Below are 23,917 nucleotides of genomic sequence, written 5' to 3' on the forward strand. Positions count from 1 at the left end.
GGGGGGCAGGGGGTGTCTGTTTCCCAGGCTGGGGGGGCAGGGGGCTGCTATTCCCTTGGCTGGGGGTCAGGGAGAGGGCGATCTCATTGCTGGCTCATGGGACTCCCTGAGATTTCCCTTCCCCAGGCTGGGCCGGGCCCCCTCCCTCACAGCTGCACCACGACATCTCCCCCCCAGTGACATGTACCCCCCCCAGGGCAGATCAGCTGCCCCGGATGAGAAGCACCTGCTCAGCGGCTGGGGACATGTCCCGGGGTCCCCGGGGGACGCTCTGGATCTGCTCCCTGCGCTGCCCATCAGGACTCCGGAGAGTCTCCTCTCCGGGAGCAGCCGGTCTGCAGGACACACAGCTCACCCGGCTGCCCCCTTCCTGGGGCTGACCCCGGAGCATCCAGCATCCTCTGCCCCTCCGGGCGCGTCCCACAGCCAGTCCGCCCAGGCGGGGTCTTCTCTGTGTCCAGACCCCTGCCCACACCTGCCCTCTAGGGCTCTGCAACGATCATACACCCTTATCCCACCACCTAGATACTTAAACTGCATAGGGGAAACTGAGGCACCCCACACTATTCAGAGGAAGCATTAAGAACAGTCCCACTTCGTCACAGGACATAAATAGCCACCCACTGACCTGGGGGACTGTGTTAATTAACCCCCAGCCTCCCGCTCCCATAATGAGCCAGGGGAACCAGGCTCCCCGCGATCAGAACCTGGAATAGATTTACTGAGTGATTATCTTCCCCGTCAGGCCCTTGGGGAGCTGGAGATGCAGCCACCTCTGGGGTGGGGCACAGGGGCTGGGTATCTGGGGTCAAAGCTGGATTTCAAAGCGGCCAGCACCCAAGAATCCCCCACGGCCTTTGTCCGAGGGTTAATTCCCCTCCAGGTTAAAAACGGGCGGCCCCCTTTCCAGGCTGGGTTCGTCTCGCTCCGGTGTCCAGCCAGGAGGTCGGGTTTGACCTTCCTCTGCCTGCTTGAGGAGCCCGGGAGGAAATATTCGTTCCCCACGTCGGTCCCTAGAGCCGGGGATCGAGTTCCCCCCGAGCTGTCTCCGCGCTCAGCACCAGAGCTGGAGTTCCTGGGGTCTCTCGCCCTCCAGCAGGTTTTCTAACCCTTCACTCATCCCCCTCGCTCTTCTCCGGCCTCCCTGCCATTTCGTCACAGCCTCCTCACACTGCAGGCCCCAGCACTGGGTGCAGGATTCGCCCCCAGGCCAGATCCAGAGGCCAAACCACCTCTGCTCCCACTTGGGTTCCCCGGTTGATGTGTCCCAGGGTCCAAATTAGTTTGACAGGCTCTATTGTTCATAACCCCAAGTTGCGCTGCATTAATTACATTCCCCTCCTTCGTTAATTGAGGCCTGTAGCAGCTGCTCCACGATCTTGCCCAGGATCGATGTCAGGCCAACAGGCCTATAACTACCTGGGTCCTCCTGTTTCCCCTTTTTAAATATTGGCCTAAGGTTCGCTTTCTCCCAGGCTTCAGGCACTTCCCTGGTGCCCCAAAACATATTGAAAATCAGTGTTAAGAGGCTTGTGAGCTCCTCGGCTAGCTCTTTTAAAACTCTTGGATAGAGCCCTGCGCAGATATGCAATTTGTATCCGCGGAGCTACAGGGCTCCAGTGCCAACGAGCGAGACCAGCAGGGCCCAGGCCAGGAACCGCAGCTTTAGGCGGCTGATTATGAGGGGGCATGTCCCCCCCCAAATAAAAATCAATGAAAACAATATTTGTTTGCAACTCATCTTTATTAACCATGTGAGCTTGGGGTCCCCTATTGGTGCCCACACCCCTCCCCCAGAGACTGCGGTCCTCCGTCACTGCCCAGACCTCTACAATGGAGATTGGGGTGCCCCCTCGCTGCCCAAACCCCTATGGACGCAACCAATGCCACAGAGACCTTCAGCCTCTGGAGGGGAGTGGGGGCTAGTGGTTAGAGCAGGGGGAGGGCCAGGACTCCTGGGTTCTCTCCCCAGGTTTGGGAGGGGAGTGGGGGCTAGTGGTTAGAGCGGGGAGGGCCAGGACTCCTGGGTTCTCTCCCCAGGTTTGGGAGGGGAGTGGGGGCTAGTGGTTAGAGTGGGGAGGGCCAGGACTCCTGGGTTCTCTCCCCAGGTTTGGGAGGGGAGTGGGGGCTAGTGGTTAGAGTGGGGAGGGCCAGGACTCCTGGGTTCTCTCCCCAGGTTTGGGAGGAGAGTGGGGGCTAGTGGGCGCAGAGGGAGGGGGCTGGGAGCCAGGACTCTTGGGTTCTCTCCCCAGCTCTGGGAGTGGAGTGGGGGCTAGTGGTTGCGGGGGTGGGGCTGCGAGCCCGGACTCCTGGGTTCTCCCCCTGACCTGCAGCGTTTTCCGCCTCGGAGGCTCAATGCCCACAGGCAAGCTCAGGGCCAGCGCCTGGGAGAGAACCCAGGAGTCCTGGCTCCCCCTGCCCCCTAGCTGGGGCCCAGCCGGCTCTTGGGGCCATAGGCCAGTTCGGCCCCACCGCTCAGCAGCAGGTCGATCCCGGTGCAGAAGGTGCCGTCGGCAGCCAGGTACATCACAGCCAGAGCGCACTCCTCCACCGTGCCCATCCGGCCCAGCAGCTGCGGGGCGGCGGGGGGGGCGGGTGTCAGCCACTGATCCTGCCCTCCAGCCCCCCACTCACCCTCTGGCCCTCTGCTCCCCACTGAGATCACCCCACTGAGATTCCCCCCTGCTCTTCCACTGCCCCATCAACCCCGGCCCCCCCACCTCTGCCCCCCCACTGATGCCCCCACGTACACCAGCCCCTCAAGTCCCCTCAACCCCTCCCAGAGATCCCCCCACTGCCTCCCCTCCCGCCACTGGGACCCCCTCCTGCTCTCCAGTTTCCTTTCCCACCCCCCCAATACACCCCCTTTCCACCTGCTCCAGCCCTTCCCCCAACCTGGGTTATGGCAAACCCCTCCCACCCCACACTTTTCCCATAATGCACTTGCCTGGGCATCCTTCCCAGCCTGGATTGTGGCCTCCGGATTGGCCGTCTGCCTGGCTGTCTCCTCCCACATGGGGGTCCAGATGTTCCCAGGAGAGATACTGGTGGAGGAACCGCAATCATTTGGTATCAACCCTGACCTCAAATTTTCACCCCTTCCTGACCATGAGACCAGGGCTGTGAGCTTCCCCGCAGCAGTGCCCCAAGGCAGAGACTGTTTCAGATGCTGCAAGCTTCCCCGCAGCAGTGCCCCCAGCCTGTGACACCCCCGGGGGGCACTGCGAGCTTCCCTACAACAGTGCCCCCAGCCAGTCACTGTCCCAGATGCTGCAAGCTTTCCCACAGGAGTGCTCCCAGCCCTGAAGTTGTGGGGGGGGGGTTGGGGTTCATAAGGTACCTGTTAACTCGCACACCGTATCTGCTCTCATCCACCGCCATGGCCTTCGTCATCGCCGTCACTGCGCCCTGGGGACAGACTCAGGATTGAGGGACTCTCAAAATTCCCTCCCACCCCCACCCAAACACTAGGCCCCCCTGGAGGGGGGAGTTCACTCGGAATAGACCCAGCCCCCACATGCCTGATCAGCATTGGCTAGAGGCACAGGACGCCTGGGTTCTCTCCCCGGCTCTGGGAGGGGAGTGGGGGCTAGTGGTTAGAGCGGGAGGGGGCTGGGAGCTAGGACTCCTGGGTTCTCTCCCCAGCTCTGGGAGGGGAGTGGGGGCTAGTGGTTAGAGCGGGAGGGGGCTGGGAGCTAGGACTCCTGGGTTCTCTCCCCAGCTCTGGGAGCGGAGTTGGGGCTAGTGGTTGCGGGGGTGGGGCTGCGAGCCCGGACTCCTGGGTTCTCCCCCTGATTCTGCCAGTACCTTGGTGGCGACATAGGGAACAGCCTGCCTCTGTCCAATGATGCCCACGAGACTGGAGATGTTGATAATGTTGCCCTGGGTCTCCCGTAGATAGGGCAGGGCAAACTGCACCGGAGAGAGGAGAGGGAGGTGGGGGAGACGCAGCCGCTTCTGGGGTGGGGGCTAGTTATACAGGGACCCCTTCCTGGTGCTGAGATGCAGCTGGCTCTGGGGAGACACAGGGGCTGGATACATGGGGACCCCTCCCTGGCAGGGCCACCCGGGGGGGCAAGTGGAGCAATTTGCCCCAGTCCCCACAGGGCCCCCACGAGAGTTTTCGGCGGCACTTTGGTGGCAGGAGGTCCTTCAGTGCCACCAAACACACCCAGAGTAAAGGACCCGCCGCCGAAGTGCCCCAAAGACCTGGAGCGGAAGAACCCCCATCGCCGAAGACCCCAGGCCCCCTGAATCCTCTGGGCAGCCCTGCTCCCTGGCGCTGGGATACGACTGGCTCTGGGGCAGCGTGGGGGCTGGATATACAGGGACCCCTCCCAGGTTCTATGATGAAGCTGGTTCTGGGGCAGGGAATGCGAGTGGGTACACAGGGACCCCTCCCTGCAGTTGGATGAGGCTGGCTCTGGGGTGGGGTGCAGGGTCTGGTTATACAGGGACCCTCCCAAGCACTAGGATGTGGCTGGCTCTGGATTGGGGCACGGCGGCTCGTTATATGGGAACTCTCCCCAGCACTGGGATGAGTCTGGCTTTGAGGTGAAGCACGGGGGGCTGGTTATACGGGGACCCTCCCCGATGCAGGCTGCGGCTGGTTCTGGGGTGCAGCGAGGGGACTGGTTATACAGGGACCCTCCCCAGCACTGGGATGTGGGTGGCTCTGGGGTGGAGCACGGGGGGCTGGTTATATGGGGAGCCCTGCTCGATGCTGGGATGCGGCTGGCTCTGGGACAGTGTGGGGGCTGGTTATATGGGAACCCTCCCCGGCACTGGGATGCAACTGGCTCTGGGGTGGAGCGCAGGGGGCTGGTTATATGGGGAGCCCTGCCCGATGCTGGGATGTGGCTGGCTCTGGGACAGTGTGGGAGGCTGGTTATATAGGGACCCTCCCCGGTGCTGGGATGCAGCTGGCTCTGGGGTGGAGCGCGGGGGGGGGTGTCTCTCACCTTTGCTGTCAGGAAGTAGCCGACCAGGTTGACCTCAAGAAGTTCCCGGAAATGCTGGGAGGTGATGTCGTCGATTTGCTCTTCGGGGGGATCTGGGGAGGGCATGGGGGTGAAAAGCAGGATGCAGGCCCCAGAAACACCCTTCCCCCCCACAGCTCAGACCCGGGGATCCCCATTTCCCCATCCAACAAGGTGGTGGGGCCCAAGTGCCCCCTAATTTCCCCCAGCTCAGGGGTTCCACCCCCCAATCCAGGATGGCCCTAGGGACCCCCACCCCCTCACGATCGGGGCAACTCACGGCGTCCGGCATTGTTCACCAGGCAGTCGATGCGTCCATAACGCTGCCAGGTCACCGTGATCAGTGTCTGCGGGGGGGGGGGGAAATGGAGGGGGGGAGTTGGGGGCAGGGAGGAGGGAAGCGGGGGGAAGTAGGAGGGGGAGGGGTGTTGGGAGGCAGGACAGAGGTGGGGGAATTTGACCCATTAGGCTCCAAGCTGAGGTTACCCCCACCCCGGGCACTGCCCATCCTCCCACAGAAAGCATGGGGTGGGGAGGGCAATGCCCCCCCGCAGCATCTGCCCCCTCCCCACAATGGGGCAGATTCCCCCCCATGCTGCCCTGCCCACCTGGATGTCCTGTTCACTGGTGATGTCACAGGGCTGGAAATGGGGCTCTCCAGGGCCCCCCGATTCCCGCAGCGCCTGTTCCAGTGCCCGCCCCGAGGCCCCTGCAAGGGAAAGGGGGGGCAGTGACAGCCCAGGGATGCGGGGCACAGACACCAAGGAGGAGGGGGCCAGACACCAGGGGAAGTGGGATCCCAGGAGGGGGCAGGTAGAGGGAGGGTGGAAAGAGGGGGCAGCCAAACACGGGGGAGGGGGGGTACCCAGGAGACACTGCGGGGGCACCTGTCACGGGGGGAAGGACAGACTTGGGGGGCTCAGAGAGAGAGAAATAGCCACACACCCCCAAACCAGCACCCCATATCCCCTGCCCAGAGCTCCCAACATGGGTTGTGGGGGTCCCCAGAAAAGAGGGGAGTGATTTCTCACCTTCAGCTTCGGGGGCGCAGAAGACCACATGAGCCCCCTGCCGAACTGTGGGGACAGGGGAAGAGGAGGCAAGGAGGGGGCCAGAGGGAAGAGGAGAAAAAGCAGGGTGAAGTAGGGGGAAGGGATAGGAGAGAATAAAGTTAACATCAAAAACACCAAACACCCCCCCCCGCTGCTGCGAGCTTCCCCCCAGCAGTGCTCCCAGACAGGAACTTCTCCCCTCCCCACAGCGCTGCGAGCTTCCCCGCAGCAGTGCCCCTAACCAGGAACTCCTCCCTCCCCCGAAGCACTGCGAGCTTCCCCCCAGCGGTGCCCCCAGACAGGAACTTCCCCCCTCCCCCCAGCGCTGCGAGCTTCCCCACAGCAGTGCCCCTAACCAGGAACTCTCCCCTCCCCACAAGCGCTGCGAGCTTCCCCCCAGCAGTGCCTCTGGGGGACGATGGGTCTCTGCTGCCCCCTGCTGGCCAGCCCCACACATCGCAAGGCACCTAAATCTCACTCCTGCCCCCCCGCCCCGGCCCCGCAACTCCCAGGGTCAGTGAACAGCCGGACGGACAGACCCAGGACAGACGGACAAAGTCCAGGAGGATCCAAGACGGAGCCCAGCCCTGGAGTCTCCGATTCCCCGCCTGGGATCCAGTCTCCCCCCCCAGCCCTGTAGCGCCCCCCCCACTCTGCGACCCCCACATCCACCATCCTGCAATATCCCGACTCCCCACCCCCAAACCACCCATGTCCTGATCCCCAGCCCCCCCGCAGGCCTCTGCTCCCCCAGGGACCTCCTGCTCCCCCCCTCGCGGCGCCCCAAGGCCCCCCCTACAGATTCCCAGGGGTCCCTGCTGCCCCAGCCCCCCAGCTCCCGCTGCGCCCCTTCCCCAGCCCCCCCCTTGCAGGGCCCCCCGCTGCCCCCTATCCGCACCCCGCTCCCCCTCACCGAACTCCCTGACGATGGCTTCCCCGATGCCCCGGCTACCCCCGGTCACTATGGCAACCTTGCCCGGGTACCGCAGCCCCGAGGCCATGGTGCTGGGCGCCCCCGGGCCGCAGCTGATCCGGAAAGGGGAAGCTGCAGCCCGGAGGGCACATGGGCCACCGGGGGGGGGGGGGGGCCGAGAGAACGGGGCATCTTGGGAAATGTAGTCCTCTCCCGACAGGGGGCGGGGCAGGGGGCCTTTCCCCTCTAGGGAGCGCTAGCTCTGCCCCAGCCATGTGAAAAGGCCGTGGGGGGGAGGCGGAATTTGTCTCCGGAATAAGGAGGCTGAGATTCAGGGGTTAAACGAGGGTTAAATAAATGAGATTTATTGATTACATTTCTCTGCAATATAACCCAGAAGAAAGAAACCCCCCAGACGTACCCCCAGAGGGGCCAGGCAAAATCTAGGATGAGGTCCCAGCCACCTCTAGGGTGGGGCGCGGGGCCTGGGTATCCAGGGACCCCTCGCCCAGCGCTGGGACATGGCCCCACTGGGGTGGGGCGTGGGGGGGCTGCCGCGTTTTATCACATCCCCGGGTCTCTGGCTCCAGCTGCATTGGAACAGTTTGTTAAATCTCTGGGCGGGGGAGGATCAGGTGTCCCCACCAATCCCGCTTCCCCCTGGATGCTACAAGATGCCCTGACTGTCAGCGTCAGCAGGGTGGGAGTTTGGGGGAGCCCAGGGCCAGGCTAGCAGGGGGCTGCAGGTCGGGAGTGAGGGGCACTGGCGGGGCTGGGCTAGCAGGGGGCTGTGGGTCAGGAGTGAGGGGCACCGGCAGAGCTGAGGGGAGCCCAGGACTGGGCTAGCAGGGGGCTGCAGGTCAGGAGTGAGGGGCACCAGCCGGGCTGGGGGGCGGCAGGGCTGGGCTAGCAGGGGGCTGCAGGTCAGGAGTGAGGGGCACCAGCCGGGCTGGGGGGCGGCAGGGCTGGGCTAGCAGGGGGCTGCAGGTCAGGAATGAGGGGCACCGGCAGGGCTGGAGGGGGCAGGGGTGGGCTGGCAGTGGCTGCAGGTCAGGAGTGAGGGGCACCGGCAGGGCTGGGGGGAGTCCAGGGCTGGGTTGGCAGGGGGCTGCGGGTCGGGAGTGAGGGGCACCGGCTGGGCTGGGGGGGCAGGGGTGGGCTAGCAGGGGGCTGTGTGTCGGGAGTGAGGGGCACCGGCTGGGGCTGGGGGGACACACAGAGGCCCCAGGGCCCAGGGGGTTGCACTTCCCACTCTGCCCACAAGGGAGCAGCAAGGCAATAGGACCCTACATGGGGTTAAGACGTCCCCTCTCTAACCTTTGACCCCAAGGTCAGGGGACAGGGACCCCAAACCTCTGAGCTCTCCCCATGGGCACATCCCCCTATATAGCCCCCGACCTGCCCTAGAGCCCACTCCTAGGGGGTGTGGAAGAGAGGTGGGACGTGACCCTGGTTCTCAGCCAACGAGTTAGAAGCTGGACTGCAGCAGGGTGATCCTGATTGGCTGGCTCCCCTCGCCCAGGTACGCCACCACCTGGCTGGGTGCGGCCCGCCCGCCCCGCCCCCGGCACCTGCCATTGGCCACGTCCTTGTTACCCACCATCCTTTGCTCTGGCGCCCAAACCCCACATTCCTTTTGGGCAGCCCAGAGTGGAGGCGACACCCGCTTGGATGCCTTGTGTGCGGTCGACATCTGATTGGACACCCCGCTTGCCCAAATTGGCCAATGAGGCACCTCGGGCAGAGGTGATGCTCGATTGGCTGCCTCTGACAGATGTGCTGCCTGATTGGCTGCTTCTGGTGAGGGTGAAAAACAATTGGAAAGCTCAGGAACAGACAACGCCCAATTGGCCGCTTGAAATAGAGACGACGCCTGATTGGCTGCTCCTGCCCGCTGCACCGAATTGGTACTAACTGCTGCATTCTGATTGGCTGGGCCACACGGTTCTGCCTCAACGTGATTGGCCTGTGGGTCCCCCCAGGGGAGCGTGGAAGTACGCAGCAGGTGCTGTTTGGTCACTGCATCCAGCGGCACTGGGGAGGGGTCCGGATTGGCCGACATCTGGGGTTCAGGCGGGGTCTTCCCTGCACAGAGAGAGGCGATCAAAGTCACCGACTGCCCTCCCCCAGCACTGAGATGCGGCCACCTCTGGGGTGGGGCGCGGGGGCTGGTTATACGGGGACCCCTCACCTGGCACCAAGATGCGGCCATGTGACGAAGCGGGACTGTTCTTAATGTTTCCTCTGAATACTGTAGGGGTGCCTCAGTTTCCCCTAGGCATTTCTTAAGTCTCTAGGTGATGGGACAAAGGGGTGTGATTGTTGCAGAGCAAAGGGCCAGGGTCCATAAATGGCGACACCCTGTTTCCTGGCAGCTGATGGCCTGGGCCCTTCCCCCTGCCAGGTGAGAGCTAAAGGGTTGGAGAACAAAGGGATCCGGTGCCCTCCTGGCCCAGGAAAGGGACAAAGCCCAGAGGAGGGGGAGCTGGAGGGAGAGGCAGTTTGGAGCTGGCTGGGACATGGAGTGAAGTGCAGACGGGGTTGTCTGGCTCACTGCCCCCCAAAATGGACCCAGCTGAGGGGTCCTGTTCTCTGCACCTACAAGCTCTGTGTTAGACCATGTTCCTGTCATCTAATAAACCTTCTGTGTTACTGGCTTGCTGAGAGTCACGTCTGACTGTGGAGTTGGGGGGCAGGACCCTCTGGCCCCCCCAGGACCCTGACTGGGCGGACTCGCTGTGGGAAGCGCCCGGAGGGGCAGAGAATGCTGAATGCTCCGGGGTCAGCCCCAGGAAGGGGGCAGCCGGGTGAGCTGTGTGTCCTGCAGACAGGCTGCTCCCGGAGAGGAGACTCCCCAGAGTCCTGCCTGGCTGCGCAGGGAGCAGATCCAGAGCAGCACCCGGGGATGCCGTGACAGACCACCACTGGGGTGGGGGGCGGGGGCTGGTTATATGGGGACCCCTCGCCTGGCGCCGAGATGCGGCCACCTCTGGGGTGGGGCACGGAGCCTGGATACATGGGGACCCCTTCAGGGTTCTGTCTGTTTCCTGGGAGCTGTAATGAATTAGACACAAAGAGAAACATGGCCTATCCCATCCTCCCCGCCCCAGGCCGTCCCAGGGCCCCCCCACCACCACACACACCTGTTCCCACCCCAGGGACCTGCCAGCAGGAGTCAGAAATTTCCCCAACAGCTGAACCAGATTCCAGCCATTTTTCACTCACTTGTTCAGCTATTTTCCCAGCTGGGATGGGGGTGGGGGGGATGGGAAAGAGAGGTCCCTAGGGGGGGATAGAACCCAGGAGTCCTGGCACCCAGCCCCTCTCCGCTCTAACCACTAGACCCCACTCCCCTTCCAGAGCCAGGACAGAACCCAGGAGCCCGGGCTCCCAGCCCCATTACCGGTGATGAGTTTGCTGCACTCGGTGGCCTCGGTGGCTAGCGTGTACGCCAGGGTGATGACCTGGTGGCGGTCTCTCTTGAGGGGTGGGGGAGACCGGCCCCAGGGCCCCCCGGTATGTCCCCCCCTGAGTGGTGGCTCCGTGTGGGTCTGGGTCGGCTCTGGCCCGAGGTCGGGGGGGTGAGTCGGAAGAGGGAGCTGGAGGAGGAATTTTAGGAGGGGGAAGTGAACGTGGGGGAAGCTCCTTCCAGGAATCCAGGCTCTGGGGAGACCCACCCCACCCTGCTAGCCAGCACTGCCCCCCACAACAGAGCCCACCTTCTAACCCAGGAGTCCTGGCTTCTAGCCCCCACTCCAACCACTAGGCCCCACTCCCCTCTCAGTGCTAGGGAAAGAACCCAGGAGTCCTGGCTCCCAGCTCCCCCCGCCCCGCTCTAACCCAGACACACACCCCCTCCCCTTGCAGAGGGAGAGAACCCAGGCACCCTACTTTGCCAGGCTGGGTGAGATATTGGCTTTACTGGGGGACACAGTGGGTGTGGCCTCGGGACTTGCCCCACCCCCTGGCAGCCGGTCAGCCCCTCCCCCGCAGGCTGCGTACCCACCCGGCTGGCGCTGGCCCGGAGAGAGCCCTGCCGGGAGCCCCAGAGGTTCGGCCTGCCCCCCTCCAGCTGCCTCTGGCCTTCCTTGTGCCGGCGCATCCGCTCCAGCTGCTCCTGGACGCTCATCCGGGCCCGGTGGGGACCAGGGGCATCCATGGTGATCGCCTGGAAGGGGGGGAGAATGGCAGGGAGGGAACCCAGGCGTCCTGGCTCCCAGGTCTTCCCCCTCCCCCGCTTACCCATAATCCCTTCCCAGAGCCAGGTTTAGGGAGAACCCAGGTGTCCTGGCTCCCAGCCCCCCCCTGCTCTGACCAGTAGACCCCACTCCCCGCCCAGAGCCAGGGATAGAACCCAGGCATCCTGGCTCCCAGCAGTAGACCCCACTCCCCTCCAGAGCGGGGGATAGGATCCAGGTGTCTGGGCTCCCATGCACTGACCCCCAGGGGAAGGGGGGAGCCCAGCTACCTTGGCTGGCAGCTCCTCAGTTCTCTGCTGTCGGGGCTCATGGGGGCCTGGGCTGGGGCTCCGGGGCAGGTGTGGGGTGGCCGGAGGCGAGCTGAGACCTGTGGGGGGAGGGGAGCAGAGGTTAACGAGGGGCTGGGAAGGGAGACGAAGGGTGAATGCTGCCCCAGCTGGGCTGGGCACTGGCGGGAACCATACCTGGCGCCGCGACATCTGTCTCCTGCAGGGGGCTCCCTCCATCCAGCTCGGGGGACCCGGCCCCTCTTCTAGAGGGACTCTGCGGGGGCCGGGAGCAGCCCCAGGCGTCTCCCCTCGTTGCTCGGCCCTCTTCCCTGCCACCAGCTGGCACCCGCTGCGGGGGAACAGAGAGAAACCCAGGGCTGGGATAGCAGCGGATTGCGGGTCAGGAGTGAGGGGCACTGGCACAGCTGGGGGGGGCCCAGGGCTGGGTTAGCAGGGGGCTGCAGGATGGGAGTGAGGGGCACCGACGGAGCGAGTGGGGGGCAGGGCTGGGCTAGCAGGGAGCTGGCAGTGAGGGGCACCGGCAGAGCTGAGTGGGGGGCAGGGCTGGGCTAGCGGAGGCTGTGGGTCAGGAGTGAGGGACTGGATGCCCACCCCCAGAAAACAGGCCCCTCACCCTGAGTGGTGGCTCGTGGTGCTGGCCTCCCCCGTCCGGCCCCGGGAAAGGCAAGTGGCTCCGGGCTGAGCCCCCGCCATGCTCCAGAATGGGGGAGGCAGCCAAAGAGAAGCCTGCAAAGGAGACGAGACAGCGTCAGCGACCCACAGCCCGGCTCCTCCTGCTGAGCCCCCACAGCACAGTGCCCCTGATGGCACCCCCCACCCTGCCCCTCCACAGCACAGCCCCCCCTAGGACATTGGGGCCAGCACCTGGGCTCGTCCTGGGGTCCAGGGTGGGGTAGGGGGCAGGGTTGGCTCCCAACCCCGCAATGATGTCATCTATCATCCACAGCTCCTGCTGGGCGGCCCCCTGCTCCTGAGGGCAAAGGGCAGAGGGGAAAGGTCACGGCACAATAATTAGCATCGGATCCCAGCTCCACCTATGGGCCCCTCTACCCCGGTCTCCCGCCTGCTCCCAGAATATCATCTACATCCATTGGATCCAGACAGACCAGGCGGTTCTCCCAGGCTCTCTGTTTCCCAGCCCGCACTCTGACTTCCCTATAGCTGGGAGGGGCGAGCGCCCCCAAATGAGTCCCCACCCTGCTCCCCACAGCCCAGAGCCCCCCACCCCGCTCCCCGCAGCCCAGCGCCCCCCGAGCCCCCCGACCCGCAGCCCAGTGCCCCCTTCTGAGCCCCTCACCCCGCTCCCCACAGCCCAGCACCCCCTGTACAATCCCAGTTTCCTTTCGGAGCTTGCTGAGTGATTCATCCCGGGAGGATCATGTGGCAGGGAGTCCCACAAGCCAATCCCTTCAGCACAGTGGCAAGATGGAGGTGCCCTAGTGGGGTGACATACCTGGGGGTGCCCGAGCTGTCGGATTTGAGCCAGCGTTTCCCGCAGCCTCCGCAGCTCGTTTTCTAGGGCAGCGAAATCTCCCCAAGCCCTCTCGCTGTCCTGAACGGGAAACTGACGGCTGGTTATACAGGACACAGGGCTGGGACACGGCCCCTCTGGGGTGGGGCGCGGGGGCTAGGTATACGGGGACACGGTGCAAAGGTGGGGCCCCTCTGGGTGGGGCAGGAGGCTGATTATATGGGGACCTGGCGCCGAGGTGCGGCCCCTCTGGGGTAGGGCAGGGGGCTGGTTATATGGGGACCCAGCGCCGAGGTGCGGCCCCTCTGGGGTGGGGCAGGGGGCTGGTTATATGGGGACCCAGCGCCGAGGTGAGGCCCCTCTGGGGTGGGGCACAGGGGCCACTCGCACTCACCAGCGCCAGGTTGCAGAGCCGGGCTCTCACTTGCACCAGCTCATCCTGCAGCCACCTCTGCTGGTACCAGATTTTCTCCTTTGCCAGCTCCTGGCCTTGGCATTCATCCAGCTGGTGCCGGGCCAGCTCCAGGGCCTTCTCCAGCCTCTCCTGGGGGGGTCCAACCCAGTTACCCCTTGGATGGCACGGGGGGGGCCAGTGGGGGTGGGGAAGTTCCTGCCCCCCCTTGTCTTCTACATGGGGGGAATCTCCTGGGGCTCCCTTCCTCTGCTGGGTCACCCCCTTAAGAACAGCCCAACAATCAAGGGGTTAATGCCCCATTTCTCCCCACCCCAACCACTCTGGGGAAGCCCCTGTTTTCACCCAGCACCACCCGGTGGAAGCAATTGCCAAGCCTGACTGGTGGGGCTTGGGGGCTGGGTACCTGGAGACCCCTCGCCCGGCGCTGGGATGCGGCTGACCCTGGGGTGGGCAGCGGGGGGCTGGTACCTGGAGATCCCTCGCCCGGCACTGGAATGCGGCTGCCTCTGGGGTGGGCCGCGGGGGGCTGGGTGTACAGGGACCCCTCGCCCGGCACTGGGATGCGGCTGACTCTGGGGTGGGGTGCGGGGGGTGGGTATCCGGGGACTCCTTGCCCAGGTCGGGATGGGAGGGGCACGAAATTACCTTCTCAGCCCGCAGCTGCCCCATCTCCTCCTCCAGCCTCCGAAGCAGCTTGTCCTGGCCGCAGAGTTTAGTCAGGAGAATCTAGGGTGGGAGGAAAAAGAAAAAAAGACACTGTGGGGGGAGGAGGGGGGGGGGGGTGAGAAAACCGGGTTGTTTCAGCTGCGGCCTCCAGGTGGCGCCGAACCAGAGCACAGTGCCCTTGCTAGCGGGATGGGGGGGGTGGATTTTACCAGTGTGGGGCGGATGGGGGGTTTGGGGTGTCTTGGGCCGGAAGGGACCCCGGGGAGCATCTTGTGTCCCAAAGCTGTAGCCAAATACCCCAAAATGCTCAGCTGAAAAAACCGGGGAGGAGGCAGGATACTAGGATAGATGGGCCTATGGGTCTGATCGGGGGGTGGTGGGATACTGGGGTAGATGGGCCCATGGGTCTGATATGGGGGGCAAGATACCAGGGTAAATGGGCCTGCAGGTCTGATCTGGGGGGGCAGGATACCAGGGCAGATGGGCCTGTGGATCTGAGCTGGGGGGGATTTGGGGGTGTCCAGGGCATGTGGGTGATGTTGTGCTTTGGGGGCAGAGGACACAGACGCACCCACTCACATCAGTTTCACTTTCAGCTCTGGGCAGCGCCAGCAGGGTCCTGTCCCGGGATAGAGGGGCCACAGTCCGGGGCTGGGGGAGAAAAAAAGAAAGAGAGGGTGAAGAGCGGAGAACCCAGGCATTCGGCCCTCCCCCATGTTCCCCTCTCCACTCCCATGCCAGAATCCTGCCAGCCTAGCCCCAGGGCAGCTGATCAGGAGATGGAGAGGGAAACTGAGGCACAGACTTGGCAGGGAGGTACGTACCGGAGCTCCCAGTGAGGTCCTCTTCCCTGGGGGGCGGCTGGCAGGTGGGGGCAGCGGGGGCAGATGGAGGTAGCCGGAGGAGGCTGAATGTGGGGAGATCTAGGGAGAAAGGGGGGAGGACAGGGTTAGCGGTGGGAGGACATGGGGGGCAGGGGAAGGGGGGTCACTCACCAGTCGGCCATGGAGACGGGCACGGGGTGGGGCGGCCCCCAGGGAGGGGTAAACCCGGTCTGTGAACTGCAGGGAGGAGAGAAGGCAGGGGGTCAGTGCTGACTGCTAGGGGGAGAGCGGCCCCTACTAACCCCCCCAACCCGCCCCCTGCATCCCAGCGCCCCCTGCTGAATCCCTACCCCGCTCCCCGCAGCCCAGCGCCCCCTGCTGAACCCCCGCCCTGCTCCTTGCAGCCCAGCCCAGCCCCACCCTCCCCCAAGCATACCCGGCTCCGGGGCTGTCTCCCCAGGGCAGGTCCCAGCGTGGCCATCTGCGGGGGGCTCTCCTCCGCCGGGCTCCCAGGCCGCGCCAGGCAGTGGATGGGGTGGGGGCTGCTGGGGTAGCGCCCGGGGAGCTGGGCACAAGACTCCTCGGAGGGCCGCACGTCGTAGCGGTCGGCGGGGGTCTGGGGGCGCCCAGGAATGGCTCTGCTGCCCCACACGGCCCCCCCGGGGGCAATATCCACCCTCCCCACAGGGGTATGGGGCCGGGACAGGCTGAACCCTGCCTGGACCAGCAGGGGGAGCTCTTCACAGGACGCAGCCAGCTCAGGGGCTCGGACCCCCCCGGTGGATGCCGCTGCCCACCCCTGAGCACCCCGCACCCCCCTGAGCTCGCCAGGGGTGGGGGGAAGAGAGTAGGAACGGGAGGAGCGGACATGGCTTTGGGCATCTGGGGAGGGCTCCCAGGGGGAGGGGGGCTCCAGGGGGGACTGTTCAGACTCAGGGGGGCAGGGGGGTGGGGAGGGTCTGGGGGGGGCCGTGATGGGGGCGTTTGGCTGCCGAGGGCTCCTGGCCCCGCAGAATGCGGGTCGAGAGAGAGCTGGGGGAAGAGAAGCAGAGATTAAAGAGTTAAATTGGGCATGACGTACCCCTGCCCCCCAACCCCACAGCGCCCCCTTCTGAATGAGACCAGGGCTCGAGCCTCTTACCTTAGGCCCCGCAGCTCCCCCCCGAGCCCTTCCCCGTTGACCGGGCTGGGGGGTGGGGCAGGGCCGCTGGGCAGGGGCCCCCCCTTGCCCTGCACCCCCTGGCCCGTCGCCGTCAGACTTTCCGTAGATGAGTGGGGCGCGGAGAGCCGGGCGATTTCCAGGGACTCGACGCTCTTGGCAGGACCCAGGTCGGGCGTGAGCGGTCGGACGTCCTCGAAGAGATGGGCCCGGGGGGGCGCCGGTCGGCTGAGCAGCTGGGGGGGACGGCTGTTGCCATGGGGGGAAAAGACAGAGAATATTTACTCCAGAATCCAGGAGTCCTGGCTCCCAGCCCCCCTCAGCTCTAACCACTAGACCCCCCCACCCCTACATGGTGCTCGGGTCACTCTCGGCCGCAGCGGACTGGCTCATGGCTCGGATCCAGCCGTTCATGTCCTCCTGGGTGTCAGCGCTGAAGTGGTACGTCCGCATCCCCCGGTGCTCGGCCTGGGGCACAGATGGGGGAGCGCCAGTTAGCTGGGTGGGGCCCTGACCATAGGCTTCAGAGAGGCTCCCCCCCCCGCTGTAACCCCCTAGCCACCACTCCACTCCCAGAGCCAAGGAGAGAACCCAGGAGTCCTGGCTCCCAGCCTGCCCCCCGCCCCCCCACTCTAACCCCCTAACACCCACTCCCCTCCCAGAGCTGGGGAATAGAACCCAGGTGTCCAGGTATCTCCAAGTGGGGGACCCCGAATGGGGTACTGGGGGGGGGGGGGCTCTGACCAGATCGACTCCCCCTGGACTGACCTTGAATGCGAATCTCCGGGTCTTCCCCTCCCCGGGCAGCGGCCGGATCTCGTAGCTGGGGAGCGGAATGCTCCCCAAAACCGCCTCCTCCCTGCTGTCTAGGGGACCCCAAAAGGAGGGGAGATTAATGGGCAGTCGCTCCCTGCCCTGCTCCCCACAGAGCCCCCTGGTGGGGCAGGGCAGGGCTGGGGCAGCCAGGACATCCCCCCACTGCACCCCACTCCCCACGGCGCCCCCTGCTGGGTGGGCTGGGGGGCCGGTACCTCGATAGTAGAAGAGGCAGAAATCGGCCAGCACAAACCAGCGTCGCTTCCAGAGCTTGAGGCCGGAGCTGTCCTGGAACGAGAGCCACCCCGACAGCCTGGTGAGGGGCCCAGCCAGCGAACAGCCCCCCAGAGCACCAGCCCCATGGCATTCCACCCCCCAAATAACACCCCCGACCCCATTGCCCCCAAACCTGTTGGATCATAGTAAAGAAATACTGTATGAAAATCACAAATGAGTTTGATTCCTCATAGTTTAAATTCCAGGGTATTACTAATTAAGAGGTCTCTTGGTTTTTGGTGCTGGTTTCTCTCCCTCTCTGTGTGAAACTGGCAAGCTGCTAATTGTGTTAGTAGGTTCTCAAAGCAATTCTTTGTAACAACAGCTACTCACACAGAGAGAGACTCCAAGTGATACTCTGTATCCAGAGATACAGCACCCAGAGACTCCCCGCCCTTTTGTTGTATTCATCTCGCTTTGTTAACAATTGTGATTAAAATTGAGACAGAGCATGGATGTGGATGGATGCTTGGTGTGGATAACAACTGAATGATCAGGGAGGTGCCAGCCTAAGAATCCAGTGTCCATGGGCTGAAGAAGGCGTCAAGTGGAAATAACCAGAGGACCCCCCCCCGGAGGGCAGACTGGAATCCACCCAACAGCTTCAAGAATGGGAGACCCAAAGAACAAGGAAAAGGAGGACTTGTGGCACCTTAGAGACTAACAAATGTATTTGAGCATAAGCTTTCGTGAGCTACAGCTCACTTCATCGGATGCATTCAGTCTCCCCACTGTATTTTCCACTAAATGCATCTGATGAAGTGAGCTGTAGCTCACGAAAGCTCATGCTCAAATAAATTTGTTAGTCTCTAAGGTGCCACAAGTCCTCCTTTTCTTTTTTTATGATTCTTTCTGCATTCACAATAAATGTGGCATTTTGCCTTTTCCCCTTTAATAAGATCTTCCTGGTTTTTATTTTATTGGTATAACAAACCCACCCCGCACCCTGTCTAACCCCCAGGCTCTGTTCCCAGCCCAATTGCCCCATAGAGAACCAGCCCCCTACATTGTCCCCCAAAACCAACTGCCCCTCCCCTATGACCCCAATAGCTCCCCACTAACAGCCCCCAATTGCCCCCCCAACAGCACCCCAAAACCAACAGCCCCTCCCCATACCCCCAAACAGCCTCTCCCCCATGATCCCCAACAGCCCCCCCACTAACAGCCCTCAATTGCCTGCAACAGCCCCCCAAAACTAACAGCCCCTCCCCCATGGCCCCCAACAATCCCCCTACATTAACAGCCCCTCCCCCATGCCCCCCAACAGCTCCTCCATACTAAAAGCCCCCAATTTCCCCCCAACAGCCCCCCAAAACTAACAGCCCCTCCCCCAGCACCCCACCTCACCATCCCCCCACCCTGCTGAGTGCCCCTGCCCTATGCCCACCTCAATTATCTTCCCCCCCAAATTCCCAGATCCCTCTGCCCCATCTCTGCCTCAAAGTGATCACTTCCCTGCCCTGTCGCCTCCCCAACCTAACACCCCCTGCTCCAATCTATCAGCCTCTATCCCCACCTCAAAGGCAGCCCCCCAGCTCACCCCCCAATACCTGTTTGCACAGCCAGCCCCGAACGACGACGGGGGCATTGGGGTCCCGCTTGATCGAATTTTCCCTCTTCCCGAAGGTGTGAACCCTCCGCAGGGAGCGCAACGGCTGTGGGGACAGACAAGAAAGGCTTAATACCCCACAAACACACCAGCCGCTAGGGGGCACCAGCTCCCATCTGGCCCCAGTGCAGGGACTGACTGGCTGGCTCAGGGGGCGGGGAATGGGGCGTGGGACCTTTCCCCTCTAGGGGGCACAGGTCTGGGGGTAGGTGTTAGTGAGAGTTAAGGTGGGAGCTGTGGGCAGGAGAAGAGGAGGGGGTGGATGTGGGGGGCAAGGAGTGGTGGGTCAGAGCCCCTGCCCCACAGGCCCCCCTGATGGCAAAGCCCCAGCCCCCCCACACACACCTTGGCAGCCCCCAGGCTGACAGAGGAGATGGTGAGGACGCTGCTGGCCTGGCTCAGGCTGCTCCTGGGACGTTCCCCGTCGGCCATGGCTCCCGACCGGCTCAGCCCTCACCTGGAACAGAACATGGGCCTCGGGCATCAAGGCACTACTGTGGGGTAGTTCACAACACTGGGTTCTCCAGCTGGGGCACTGCTGCAGGGAAGCTAACAGCACTAGAGTCCCCAACTGGAGATACTGCTGAGGGAAGTTCGCAGCACTGGCATCTCCAGCTGGGGCACTGCTCTGAGGAAGCTCACAGCACGGGGGTCTCTATCTGGGGCACTGCTGCGGGGAAGCTCACAGCACGGGGGTCTCCAGCTGGGGCACTGCTGCGGGGAAGCTCACAGCACCGGGGTCTCCAGCTGGGGCACTGCTGTGGGGAAGCTCACAGCGCAGGGAGACAGGCTGGCATCCCCCCGACCCAGTGCCCAGGGTGGCGCGTGGGTGGGAGAACAAAGCAGGACCTGAGCCGGTGGCCCCAGATTCCCAGGGGTGGGGTGGGGGGCTGGAGGATGAATGGAGCCATTCATGCCCTTGGCCTGGGCACTGGGATGGGGGGGCTGTGCTGGGGGTGAGAGCGACAGCTAGCAAGGCCCCATGGCAATGCCAGTGCAAAGCAGCGAGCTTCCCCACAGCAGTGCCCCCAGCCGGGGACCCACCGGCATGGAGACACGGCCCCATCCCCCCACTACACCCCATCTCCTGGGGACCCCTGGTACCCAGACATGGCCCCGTTCCCTCCCCTGTACCCCGCGCCCCAGGACCCTCAGAACCGAGACATTCCTCCCCCACACTACAGCCCAGCCCATAGGACCCCTGATACCCAGACATGGTCCTGTCCCCCCCCACCCCGCTATACCCCAGCCCTGTCCCCCCCATATACCCCAGCCCCCCAGGACCCACAGAACTGAGACATACCACCCTTGCTACCCCCCCCAGCCCGTAGGACCCCCAATAGCCAGACACGGTCCTGGCCCTCCCCTCACCCCACTATACCCCAGCCCCTGTCCCCCACATATACCCCAGCCCCCCAGGACTGAGACACACCGCCCTTGCTACACCCCAGCCTATAGGACCCCCAATAGCCAGACACAGTCCTGTCCCTCCCCCTACCCCGTTATACCCCAGCCCCTGTCCCCCCCATATACCCCAGCCCCCCAGGACCCACAGAACCGAGACACGCCCCCCTCGCTACACCCCAGCGCCTCGGACCCCCCGATACCCACACACGGTCCTGTCCCCCGCATCCACTGTACACCAGCCCCCAGGACCCTCGGCACCCAGAAACACCCCCACACACACACTGTAACCCAACCCCCGAGGACCCCCGGCACCCACACACGGCTCCCCCCACCCTCCAAACCACGCCCTGCTGCTCCCCCTTACTGCAGATCAATCAAGTGGGGAGCTGAGGCGCCGGAGCCCAGCGCGCCCCGGGGCGGGGGTCTTAGCCGTGGGCGGGGGACCCGGCCAACACAGCCGCTTGCTCTGTTCCCGGCTCCCCGGCCGCGGCGCCGGCTGGGACACAGGGACCAGCTGCCTGCGGGGGCGCAGGGAGCCAGGAATTCCTGATCCGACGCGGCTCGGCCCCACCCCGGGGTCACAGACCCGGCGGGCCTGGATTTAACCCATTCCCCGGCTTGGGACACCTCGCAGCGCCGGGGTCCCCGGCTGGGGCACTGTTGCGGGGAAGCTCGCAGCACTGGGGGCCCTGGCTGGGGAGAAGCTCACAGCACGGGGGTCCCCGGCTGGGGCACTGCTGTGGGGAAGCTCGCAGCACTGGGGGCCCTGGCTGAGGAGAAGCTCACAGCACCAGGTTCCCTGGCTGGGGCATTGCTGTGGGGAAGCTTGCAGCACTGGAGGCCCTGGCTGAGGAGAAGCTCACAGCACGGGGGTCCCCGGCTGGGGCACTGCTGTGGGGAAGCTTGCAGCACTGGGGTCCCTGGCTGGGGAGAAGCTCACAGCACCAGGGTCCCTGGCTGGGGCACTGCTGTGGGGAAGCTTGCAGCACTGGGGTCCCTGGCTGGGGAGAAGCTCACAGCACCAGGTTCCCTGGCTGGGGCACTGCTGTGGGGAAGCTTGCAGCACTGGAGGCCCTGGCTGAGGAGAAGCTTACAGCACGGGGGTCCCCATCTGGGGCACTGCTGCGGGGAAGCTCACAGCGCCAGGGTCTCTGGCTGCAGGCACTGCTGCGGGGAAGCTCACAGCACCAGGCCCCAGCAGGCCCGAGGTATTTAGCTGGAATTCAGAGCAGGACAAAACTCCCTGGTCTCCCCCCACGGCAGCTGCGTCCCCACCCCGCCCCTCCCCCCACATCCCAGAGCCCCCCCAACCCCTCCTCCTTGGCTCAGTGCCCGGCCTGGAGCCCCCGTGACCCCCAGCCGTCCTGCCCCCCATCCCTCCCACAGCTGTGGGGCTCCCTCCAAGGGGGGCAAATCACCCTCCTCAAATTCCCCCACTCCTCCCTTTGCCCTCTGACCCCCCCAGCCTGAGTTCCCCCCCTTGTCTGCCCCATGCCAGCTGGTGCCCAGGGTGGAGTGTGGTATGTGCACCCACAGGCCTGGGTGGGGGGCAGACACACAACCCCCTCCGCCCCATTGATTCCAGCTTCTCTGTTCCCCCCCACCCTGAGACACCAGGAGGGATGTACAGACAGACAGATAGATTGGGGAGGCGCTGTGGAGGGACAGGACAGGGCTGGGGGGGCTGGTTGGGGGGCAGTTCTTACCTGGCTCCCAATGGGGCACACAGGGGTCCGGGCTGCTCGGGGGCGTGTCAGGGGGGATCTTAGCGACACCCCACTGGGCCAGGGGAATTTCGTCCCCCCAATCGCTTTCTTCCTCTGTGCCTGTCTCCTTCCCTCACTCCCCCCCCGGCTCCTCCCCAACCCCCTTCTTTGCTTGGCCCCACAGCCCAGGTCCCCTGAGCCCTTCCCCCGTCTGGCTGGCTGCCCCCTCCCCACTAATTGTTCACCCTCCTCCCCCTCTTCACCTTCCTTTCTCCCTATTTCCTTCCGTCTATCCCCATCCTTACCCCTCTTCCTGTCCCCCTACACCTCTCTAGCCTTCCTGTCCCCCTACACCCCTCTTCCTCTCCGCCTATATTCCTCTAGCCTTCGGTCTCCCTGCACCCCTCTTCCTATCCCCCTACACCCCTCTAGCTTTCCATCCCCCTACTCCCTTCTTCCTATCCCCCTACACCCCTCTAGCCTTCTGACCCCTACACCCCTCTTCCTATCCCCTGCACCCCTCTTCCTACTCCCTACACCCCTCTAGCCTTCCGTCCCCCTACATCCCTCTTCCTATCTATCCCCGTACACCTCCTCTATCTACCTTTCCCCAGACACCCCCTCCCGCTCTCTGCTGTTTCTCGCCCCCCCGGCCCGGAGTAACTGCCCGGCTCCCCGGAGGAAACTGGACAAAGAGAATTTCTCCTCCGTCCCCTCCCCTCCCCTCCCCTCCCACCACAGCCTCGCCTGGGCCGGGCGGGGACACAGAGCAGGGCGGCTGGGGGCCAGGACTCCTGGGTTCTCTCCCTGGCTCTGGGAGGGGAGCGGAGTCTGGTGGTTAGAGCAGGGGGAGGGGCTGGGAGCCTGGACTCCTGGGTCTCTCCCTGGCTCTGGGAGGGGAGCTGGGTCTGGTGGCTAGAGCGGGGGAGGGGCTGGGAGCCAGGACTCCTGGGTTCTCTCCCTGGCTCTGGGAGGGGAGCGGAGTCTGGTGGTTAGAGCAGGGGGAGGGGCTGGGAGCCAGGACTCCTGGGTTCTCTCCCTGGCTCTGGGAGGGGGTGGGTTAGAGTGGGGGGCTGGGAACCCAGAGAGGTGCCTGGAGATGGAGCGGTGTGTGTTGGGGGGCTGACCCATGCGCCCCAAAGACACAGGGTCATTTCGGCCCCCCGTACACACACACTTGGCCTGAGCGTCTGGCGCCCCCATGTGGCCGGACGCCTTCAGGACGGGGCGGCGTCCCGGCCCCTGCACCTGCCCGTGGCTCCCGGGGGCGCTGCATGTCTGGCCACGCCAAACCCCCCTCCCCCCCCGCACGCTCCGCCGCACGCTGCAGCTGGGGGGAGGGGCTTGCCAGGAGAAGTCCGCCCTGAGTAGTGGGGATCCATAAAGGGGACCCTGTTCATGTCCCTGGTGGGTCCCTAGGGGGGCCATTATCCCATTTCACAGACAGGGAAACTGAGGCACAGGGCTTCGACAAGACTCACACAGAGAACCCAGGAGTCCTGGCTCCTAGTCCCTTCCTCCCCCCCCAAAAAAACCCCCAAAACTTCTACTGCCTGAGACGGAAAGAAACGAAAAGCTACATTCACACCGGTTTTAAAATGGAAGAAAAATAAAGACCGAAAAGTGAAAGTGAAAACTAATAGTGAAAGTGCGCAGAGGCCTGGAATTTCAAGGGAAACCTCAATCTCGCAGGAGTGCCACGGGGATCCCCAGCCACCCCCCACCAGGCCTGGATTGGGTCCCCTGTGTCACCTAGAGCTAGAAAGAACCCAGGAGTTCTGGAGCCCAGCCCCCCTGCTCTAACCACTACATTCCCCTCCCATCCCAGAGCCAGGGAGAGAACCCAGGAGTCCTGGCTCATACATACAATGTTTAGTCCTGTATTGCTTTTAGTGGTGGTTGTGTTGTGGTGTATCACTGAAGCATAGGATTGTGCCAGTTGTGTTGTGTGCCACTTGCAGTGTCACCTTTTGTGCAGCTCCGCCGGAGGGAGTTATGTTGCACTGTGTGTTTGTGTAGTGTGTTGAACATCCCCAGGTTGTGCTGTGTTTCTGGGGGCGCTGTGCTGTGTGCTGTGCCAACTGTTGTGTTGTGTTGTGTGATGGTGTTATATTGTCTGGTGGTGCTTTGTGTTG

General features: G+C 64.0%; 2 protein-coding genes across 3 annotated transcripts; both read right to left on the reverse strand.

Annotated features, from left to right (window-relative positions):
- Window positions 1-2,149: 2,149 nt before the first annotated feature.
- Window positions 2,150-7,122, reverse strand: HSD17B14 (hydroxysteroid 17-beta dehydrogenase 14). 2 transcript variants are annotated; one of them, XM_038381827.2, is made up of 9 exons: window positions 6,945-7,120; window positions 6,011-6,055; window positions 5,588-5,688; window positions 5,260-5,326; window positions 4,962-5,053; window positions 3,808-3,912; window positions 3,341-3,408; window positions 2,948-3,044; window positions 2,150-2,572 (listed from the first exon to the last, which is right to left on the reverse strand). In XM_038381827.2, the coding sequence occupies exons 1-9, from the start codon at window positions 7,030-7,032 to the stop codon at window positions 2,423-2,425; spliced, it is 813 nt and encodes a 270-aa protein (XP_038237755.1). In that variant the 5' UTR covers window positions 7,033-7,120; the 3' UTR covers window positions 2,150-2,422. The 2 variants fall into 2 exon arrangements, with proteins under 2 accessions (XP_038237755.1, XP_038237756.1); XM_038381828.2 differs by lacking the exon at window positions 3,808-3,912 and having other exon boundaries at window positions 2,252-2,572; window positions 6,945-7,122.
- A 929-nt stretch (window positions 7,123-8,051) lies between these two features.
- Window positions 8,052-21,934, reverse strand: PLEKHA4 (pleckstrin homology domain containing A4). The gene is given in 22 exon segments (XM_038381576.2): window positions 8,052-9,029; window positions 10,348-10,543; window positions 10,951-11,112; window positions 11,413-11,510; window positions 11,608-11,761; window positions 12,047-12,159; window positions 12,298-12,403; window positions 12,887-12,985; window positions 13,299-13,448; window positions 13,965-14,045; window positions 14,565-14,636; window positions 14,810-14,908; window positions 14,981-15,046; window positions 15,246-15,776; window positions 15,778-15,841; window positions 15,951-16,217; window positions 16,321-16,436; window positions 16,737-16,834; window positions 17,000-17,072; window positions 18,611-18,715; window positions 19,015-19,126; window positions 21,783-21,934. Coding segments are annotated over 21 exon segments (3,354 nt in total). The 5' UTR covers window positions 19,102-19,126; window positions 21,783-21,934; the 3' UTR covers window positions 8,052-8,412.
- Between the last annotated feature and the right edge of the window lie 1,983 nt (window positions 21,935-23,917).

Source organism: Dermochelys coriacea, chromosome 23 (assembly GCF_009764565.3).
Source record: "Dermochelys coriacea isolate rDerCor1 chromosome 23, rDerCor1.pri.v4, whole genome shotgun sequence".
Lineage (NCBI taxonomy): Eukaryota > Metazoa > Chordata > Testudines > Dermochelyidae > Dermochelys > Dermochelys coriacea.

What these genes read in the sequence shown, in the direction of transcription:
- HSD17B14 (XM_038381827.2), bottom strand. Translation starts at nt 7,032, where the DNA reads ATGGCCTCGGGGCTGCGGTACCCGGGCAAGGTTGCCATAGTGACCGGG. An exon ending in CCAGTGAACAGGACATCCAG is followed by an intron (nt 5,327 to 5,587) that starts GTGGGCAGGGCA and finishes CCCCCCCCGCAG; the next exon opens with ACACTGATCACGGTGACCTG. An exon ending in GGTGAACAATGCCGGACGCC is followed by an intron (nt 5,054 to 5,259) that starts GTGAGTTGCCCC and finishes TGCCCTCCCCAG; the next exon opens with ATCCCCCCGAAGAGCAAATC.